We start from the raw sequence: 8,321 nt of genomic DNA, 5'->3' as shown, positions 1-8,321 counted from the left end.
TACAATGTATACCAATAAATGAAAAGGTGCATTTTTAAATATTCTGCTTTTCAACAAAGGTGTTTGTCAAAAGTATGAGACTCTTTTGCATTCTTCTCTGAAAATCGTGAGCACTAGAAATGTATCACAATAGTCGATTATCTGAGAAATACTATTTTCATTTATACTTAGTAAAGTATATCACTTGCACAATACATTCTGAAACATATATTACTATTACATGTAATATCGAAATTTTTCTGTTTAAAAATTGTAACCCCTGTAAAAAATTGGAAGTCTTATTTTTGTTACAAGTTTCTCATTACATTTTACTTAATATCAAGGCTGTAAATGTTTAGTACTTTTGTTAGTAACTGGGAAAAATCAAGGAACAATGTTGCATATGTAGCAATATAAAAGTTTACTTGATATGCCAATTGGTAAGAGATGATTTGGAAGCAGGATCTCAAATTTAGCCTTCTTGACCCCAATTAAATCCACCAGGACGATCTTCAGGTGGTGGGGTATAGTCTGGATCTTCTGGATGTGCGTCAAACAAAGTCTTACTGGAAAGAAAAATGCATGATTATATCTCTTTTATAACACATAATTTACTGTTTTGCTATTAAAATAACTTACAGTACTTGTGGAGTTTTAAGAATACGAAAACCACCCCTTAAACGTGGAAACACATCTTCTGCAAAGTAATACATGTGTCCCACAGCCATTCCAACCAGATCTACCCAAATTGAATTATCAAGAAGTACAGAAAACCCAAAAAGCACCCAGGGCAAATATGGTGCCTATTAATAAAACATACATGATAATCATCTGTTCTTTTCTTAAAATAAATGAGAGAAGCAGGTACAAACTTACTTGAAAGTTTAAAAGTCCAAAAAAGTTTAGTCTAACAAATGGATTTCTCCGGGACCAAACATAGACCAACATAAGAGTAAATGCATGGCCCAGAAACATCAAGTTAACAAAAAATGCAAATATCTATAGTAAGTTCAGGATGTATACACTTAATAAAATATATTGGATTTATGTTTATTGCATATTTCATTTAAAAAAGAAAAGTATTATAAGGATACAATCATACATATACCCCCAAAAATGAACATCATTACAAAATCAGCTGTTCTTCTGCGAAATGATCCTTCTTCCAACATTCGACAGTACCGATACGTAAAGATCATATTGAAAAGGAAATTGAAACCCATATTTCCAAGAAATAAAAATGTAGTTATTAATCTCCATAGCTGAAAAACCATTTATACTATGCATGGTAATGATCATAAAATATATAAAGCTGTTTGTCTAATAATTAATGATTTAGGTAAATTATCATTTACCTGATACTGTTCAATAATCAATGTAGGATTAAAATACAACCGAAATGGAGATACCAAATCTAGTTGCTAAAATGGAAGAATAAAAATAAACTCATAGTTATACTTTGGAAATAGCATCCTATACACGTGGAGCAAAATCATAAGATAAATATTTTACAAACCACAGCAAGAGTCGTGATGACACAAGCTGTTGTGTAAGCTCGTGTCACCACAGGTATTTGCATATACTCCTGTCGAAAAGTTTGATAGGCCATTGGTGTATTATTATGATCTCCTTTACACTCAAAGACCAATTATTTTCCCAGACTTCTCGCCTTTGTAATTTATCATCACATGTTGCTCGTTACTGTGCATTATCTAAATTTAATCATTACCCACATCACGACAAATTTGTTATGTTCAGTTTCGTACACGTAATACGTGAAATTCGTCACTATCGAATGACGTAGTCTCGATTTTACGTTGCTATCGAAAATAATTTCGTGGCCCCTTTACATTTGCTGAAATTTATCGAACTACCTTCTCATCAATTTTCGATCAATTTGAAAAGAACTTAAGAGATTCGTATTTATTATACATTTTTAGAATCATCTTAGAAAATATTTTTCATTGATATAAAAAAATTACTGCACTGTTAATTTTTGTCATATGACATCATAATAATATCTTCGTCCTGTAACTTGTTTTTACAATCTAAAAATAATAAAATCTTTAATATATAGATCATACTTTAATAAACATATATTTTTAATTTACTTTTAAAAAAATTTACATATTTCAAACGAATCACAACGCTCCACCAACATTTCTACTTCTCGTCATCACCGCTACGCTTCGTATATTCTCGCGAGTATGTTCTAGCTTTTTAATATATAAAAGCCATTTGAAAACAAGCAGAGGCATCGCTTCTCGGCCTTATGGCTAAGATCAAAGTGTAGTATCTGTTCTTATCAGCTTAATATCTGATACACTCCCCATTGGGGAGTCAGAATATTAATCTGATTTTTGGAAATTGACGGAGTCGTTGGAGCTTGTTCCACCTCTGTCGCGAGTCGGCCTGGTATTGCAGTACCGCCAGGATTGGCTCAATTATTAAATTTTAAAACTAAAAGTTGTATAAAGGGTTTTTGCATTCTCTATTGCTATGAAATTATGTTGAAGTATTATATTATCATCTTACTTGTAAGAGGAGGGAAAATTTTCATAACAGTTCAGAAATAAAAGGAAAGAGAGGGAGGGAAGGAAGCCACTTGTTTAATAAGTGCTTGCGAAAAAATTGTAAGAAAAGTTTTTAATTTTCAGAATAATATGAAGTGTTTAAGATTCATAAATAACTGAGTCCTAACATATTTCTCTACTAAGTGTAAAAGGCAAATCTGTGACTAGTAATGTTGTAGCCAATTTTACTGTAAATATTCGCATATATCGAAAGTTAAAAAGTTAGTTAAAAAACTGCATCAATGCGCATGAATCACGTGTCAGTAAAGTGTGCTGCCATCTTAATATCCGTTAATTTTCAAAATTATTTATTAAAAGCTTTAAGGGTGAGGTCAGTGTTGCCACCTCTACGGACTTCTTCGTAGATCTACGGATTTTTGTTTTTTTTTTGCCTTTTTTTTGGTTCATAATTTAATGAAAACAAACATAAGGAGCTGAACGCGAAATCTTTGTCGGGATTACTTCACACAAAACATACACTGCTATGAAGTAAAAATGACAGAAGAACGTCACAAGCTATTTTAATAATAACATGTATGATTTTAACAAAAAGATTAGATGATAAAATGATTGGCAAGTAATAAATTTTGTATATATGTACTTACATATTATGTATACATATATTCATTAAAAACAGTTTTTTTTAAATTTGTAAGTAAATCGATGATTTCAATATCCTTCTATAGGATTCTGGAATTAAATCAATACTACACATCAATGTATATACCTAATATATGTATGTGATGCGTATGTAGGTTATGTTGATTACACACACACACACATACACACTTAACCTAACATGTATAATTTTATACATGTGATAACTGTGAATAGCAGTTTCTGACTTTGTGATTTACACTCATAAAAAATCCGTACATTTACAGATTTTCCAAAAAGAAATCTACGGAATTTTCAGCTCTTTCTTCCGGACTTTCAAAAATCTGAGGTGGCAACACTGGGTGAGGTTACCTTTTACTCGCTGGTTAAGATGTTTCAGAAAAAGTGTGAATAAGTATTTCAATTAGCAAATTATTATATTAACATTTGTACATTTTATTCAAAAGTGGACTGAGTATCATCTCTTGCTTAAATTATTTGTCGAAATGTCATCGAAAACAGAGGTTACATTGGAACATTTTTACATATTCAATGGCATGTATGCGAAAAAAGAAGGGGAGGCAAGTAAATTAAATTTAACAAAAAATCTGTAAACACTCTGTAATCTGTTAACAATCTGTATGTAGGAAGAAAAAAAGATACTTTATTATTATCCAGAAAGAGATTTAGATGTTCAAATTAAAAATATAGGACTGAGTGAAGCAATTATTAAATTTGCCCAGTATGTATATTTATATTTTAAAAATAAGAATTGTACAGCATCCATGTTAAAATTATGCCTGAAATTTTTAGATCATTTAATCCTGGACAACCATGTGATTATTGTCATACCCACAAAACTCGTCAAATTTATTATCAACCAGAACCAAATTTTTGGATGGTAATGGTAAGGTTTATGTACATTAAGAAAAATATGAAATGTAGAAAGATAGAGTGTACTTTATATCATACAAAATTGAGCATTTATTAAGACTGAAAAAATACAATTATTATATAGATTATTGGTGTACCATATATATGGAAAGAGAAAGATGGTAATAAATATGCAGAATATCAATATGATGAAGTTTCTAGCAGTGTTTGTCAAGCCATATTAAAACAAGCATATGTTATGTTCAGATTATTTATGGGATCATTTGACACTATTATTAGTGAACCTGAATGTGGGTCCATAACATTATTAAAGCATAAACTTGAGCATTTTTATTCAAGGGTAAATATAATTCTTGAATGTGCAATTTATGCATTTTTAAATATATTCTCTAACATCATGCACTTTCCACAGTATTTACTATCTCTAAATTTAAATAATAGTGATATATTGGATGTTTTCCAAGGCTTACAATTTCTACCTCTTGACAAAGTAACATTTTTAAAGGTTCAGTGTTTTATGAATCTTGTAGAAGCTATGTTCTCTCAAGTGAAGTATACAGCATTTCTTTATAATGATCAAGTTGTATGGTTAGTAACATAAAAATTGTTATACTACTAGTACATATATGAATTAAAAAATAACTACACATTATTATTTAGGAGTGGGTTAGAACCAGAGGATATGCAAGTAGTTTATAAGTATTTAGTAAGTACAATTTTACCAGCTCATCTTGAAAAAGAACTACATGGAGGTTCAATGCCCAGGAATTCACCTTCACCATTTACTACTTCTCATTATGGAAAGTTAGTAGGTGTATAATAATTTTTTTCCAACGTATAATAACATAATGAATTATTCAAATTTTGTAGATTTGTTACTGGTCCATCTAGTATTAATGAACCAAGTTTAATTGGAAAGTCTCCTAAAGTATTTATAAATTATTCTACAAAACCTGTTTCATTATATTTGGTAGTTTACAGAGCATTAAGTGCCACAATATGCCTATTCGTTGATAGTAAGTGTTGTTGCTTTTTTTTCTTCTAAACAATTATGCCATTTTTAGTTTTAAAATTTCAAAGAGTACAATATTCAAATATTTATTTTACAGGCAAAACAAGTTTATCAATAGATTTCTTTAAAAGTCTTGACAGTTTTCTTGGTCCACAATTGACAACACTTGTTAGTTCAGTTGCAGAACAATGTGCTAAACATGTAACAGTTACTTCAGAATCTTGCAAATACTTATATTTTAATAAACTTAACTTAGCATATAAGAGTACACTACACCCAGATAACAGGCGATGTTCTAATGCACTTACAACACCCGAAGTATTGCGAGTTATTACTGATATATACAATGATACAAACAAGTTAGTATATTATATAGTAACATTTTGACTTTAGTAGTGTGTTATTTTCGACTGGATTACATTTTTTTTATAATTTCAGATTAAAAGAAGCTGGAGAAATTATTGTAAAAACTATGAGTGATTATTGGGTTGTTGGAAAATTATCGAACTTGAGGGAATTTTTTGTAGTTATTCAACAAAGAAGTGCAAGCATAATCGAAATAGAAGGTATATATGCATGTATGTATTTATTTTATCATTAAAATTATATAAATTTTTATTTCAGACGAAAAAAAGAAGCTTTGTGAAAAGGAATTAAAAAGTATATTTTTCCATTAGTAAAAGAGATACATAAAATTTAATGTAAAATATAAAATCTGTACATACAAATTATATATTTTTAATACATTTAAATTGCTTAAACAACATTCTCTCAAATATTGTAATTATAAAGATATTAATTTATTTCAATCTAACTGATTAACACTAATCAAAAGATTCTTCCTTTGCATCTTTCTTTTTATGAACAATATTAGAAAATTTTTTTAATTTCGCTACAAAAAATCCGTCCATATTATGTACATGTGGATAAAATCGTTTCGTTAATTTTAATGAGGGATGAAATCTATGCTGTCTATAGCTTGTAAAACCTTCGGCGCCAAATTCCAAGCCAGTGGGCATTAATTTTACGTCGCGCTTTTTGAGGGCATAATCAATAACCCATTCGTTCTCTTCCGGAAGAATTGAACATGTAGAATAAACGACAATCCCACCAGATTCCGAACGTGCATTAGCACAATCTATAGCTGCTAAAAGTAATTCTCTTTGTAGTGTACAACAACGCTGTATATTTATTTCATCTTTATTTGTTTTAACACTTGGATCTTTCGAAACAACACCAGTGCCGGTACATGGTGCATCTAATAAGACTCTATCGAAACCTTTAATTATCTACAAATACATAATTTAATTAATATGCGTATACTATATATTTAGTGCATTTATTCAAGAAAATTCCACTTACCGATGGTACTTTTCGTCCATCATAAGTACATATTACAGAATTCACAATGCCAAGCCTGTGGAAATTACCGACAACGGCTTTTATTCTTTCCTCGTTAACGTCATTTGAAAAAAGTACACCTGTATTTTTCATAAGTGCTGCTATGTGCGATGACTTCCCACCTGGTGCAGCACACATGTCGAGAATCCTTTCCTTCTCTTTAGGATCCAAAGCCATGACAGGTAGAAAACTAGATGCACCTTGCAAAATATAATGCCCTGCTAGATATTCGGGTGTTGCTCCCATTGGAACTTGTGAAGAGTACACTACTAATCCAACTTTTGTCCATTTGCCTATTGGGTCTAAATTGACCCCTCTGTTAATCAAAGCCTGAAATATTCATATTGTAGTTTTATAAAAGGTAGATCAACTATGCATTTCATTCATTCATTTATTCAATAAATACTTCTGCCAAATCACGACGACGTGTTTTTAATGTGTTCGTTCGTATTGTCATAGGTCTCTGAACTTCACTCGCTTCCAAAAATTCTAATAACTCATCCAATGGAAATATTTGCATTAATTTCTGCATTAAAAATGTGTTATAACTATAGTATATACATAAATCTCTTCTAAGGAGATCCATGTATTCCGAACGTGATCTTAAAAAAAGAAGCGAAGTATAAGGTTTTTCGAAATTTATTCGCGAAATATTTCAATCTTAAGATATATACCTATTTATATCACGTAATCGTTTAAAATCAGACAATACCATAACAACATCTTTTATACGTTGCTGTATGTCTTTAAGATTAGTATCTGCTGCAAGTTCTTCCTCAGTTGGAAAAGTAAAGACACATTGTTGTAATGTCATGTCTTTCATTTCCTCTTCTGCTAGTTTTCTAATAAACAAAAAACAGATTAAATTAAGAATATCACAGTTGCTCTAATGAAAAATAATATTTACTGTTCTTCTTTTTGTTTCTTTTTTAGCCTTATATTTGCTTTTTCTATGGGAAGTAGCTCATCATCATTGTCATCAGTATCCTCTATTATTTCTTCTTCATCTTCGTCCATTTCCTCATCTTGATCATGCTCATCATATTCTTTATCATTTTCATCCTCTGTATCACTTTCAAATAATTTCTCTTTTGGACTTATTTGTTGTTTGTCTTCCATGTCTTCTTCATTATTAGATACATTACTATCATTATCAAACTGCATTTGATCATTTTCATCACTTAAATTGCCATTTGTAAAAGGTTTTTTTTTCTTCTTTACCTTTAATTGTTTTATGGTACTTTTGATTGGCTAATATAATAAAAATGTATATTTCAATAATGTTATCATGCATAAAGTATATTATACAAAAGAAGCTTACATTTTTACTTCCAATGTCCTTTAACTTCTTATCTTTCTCTTTTTGTAACTTTTTTATGTTTTCTTTTATGTTTTGCTGTTTTAACAATCTTTTCTTTGCACGTTGCCTTTGTCTATGACTTAAATCTTTTTCTTCTTTATCTGAAAGTAATAACTGTATGGCTTACCTTCATACACATTAACGGTATACATCTGTCTATCACACATAAAAAATACACATAGAAATTTTTATTTTTCATACCTAATACTCCTTTTGGAAATGTTGGATCTCCTTGTTTTTTTGCTTTTCTTCCAGGACCACTTGGAACAGTTGTTCCATCAAATTTGGCTTTTCGTCCCATTTTAATTTACTTTATGAGTTACCTATTAAGTTTTCTATTAAGCAAAACACAAAAAATTTGCATTGGTTTGTAGACTTTGAAATGTTGAATTCATACAAATCGTTACTTTTTACATTTCATATTACAGTATTATATTTATGTAAAAAAATTGTATTTAAAAAATAGAAAGTACTCAAATTTTTCAAAAAGAACACGTGAGTTATA

At 29.9% G+C, this 8,321-nt stretch overlaps 3 protein-coding genes across 3 annotated transcripts; 1 reads left to right on the top strand and 2 right to left on the bottom strand.

Moving 5' to 3' along the window:
* Window positions 1-332: 332 nt before the first annotated feature.
* On the bottom strand, window positions 333-1,731 carry LOC108570191 (derlin-2). The gene is made up of 6 exons (XM_017931995.1): window positions 1,496-1,731; window positions 1,335-1,400; window positions 1,074-1,241; window positions 856-978; window positions 619-782; window positions 333-545 (listed from the first exon to the last, which is right to left on the bottom strand). Exons 1-6 carry the CDS (start codon window positions 1,586-1,588, stop codon window positions 452-454), a joined length of 708 nt encoding a protein of 235 aa, XP_017787484.1. The 5' UTR covers window positions 1,589-1,731; the 3' UTR covers window positions 333-451.
* Window positions 1,732-3,334: 1,603 nt separating this feature from the next.
* On the top strand, window positions 3,335-5,732 carry LOC108570189 (vacuolar fusion protein CCZ1 homolog). The gene is made up of 11 exons (XM_017931993.1): window positions 3,335-3,511; window positions 3,617-3,730; window positions 3,797-3,891; window positions 3,963-4,056; window positions 4,168-4,383; window positions 4,456-4,631; window positions 4,704-4,847; window positions 4,914-5,059; window positions 5,153-5,414; window positions 5,494-5,621; window positions 5,680-5,732. Exons 2-11 carry the CDS (start codon window positions 3,656-3,658, stop codon window positions 5,730-5,732), a joined length of 1,389 nt encoding a protein of 462 aa, XP_017787482.1. The 5' UTR covers window positions 3,335-3,511; window positions 3,617-3,655.
* Window positions 5,733-5,879: 147 nt separating this feature from the next.
* LOC108570182 (probable 28S rRNA (cytosine(4447)-C(5))-methyltransferase) lies at window positions 5,880-8,229 on the bottom strand. Its single transcript, XM_017931983.1, has 7 exons — window positions 8,018-8,229; window positions 7,778-7,911; window positions 7,364-7,707; window positions 7,131-7,298; window positions 6,863-7,058; window positions 6,418-6,786; window positions 5,880-6,344 (listed from the first exon to the last, which is right to left on the bottom strand). The coding sequence occupies exons 1-7, from the start codon at window positions 8,115-8,117 to the stop codon at window positions 5,880-5,882; spliced, it is 1,776 nt and encodes a 591-aa protein (XP_017787472.1). The 5' UTR covers window positions 8,118-8,229.
* Window positions 8,230-8,321: the final 92 nt, after the last annotated feature.

The sequence above is a fragment of the Habropoda laboriosa genome, unplaced genomic scaffold, assembly GCF_001263275.1.
Source record: "Habropoda laboriosa isolate 0110345459 unplaced genomic scaffold, ASM126327v1 scaffold80, whole genome shotgun sequence".
NCBI lineage: Eukaryota > Metazoa > Arthropoda > Insecta > Hymenoptera > Apidae > Habropoda > Habropoda laboriosa.
This window is presented reverse-complemented; position numbering and strand designations above follow the sequence as displayed.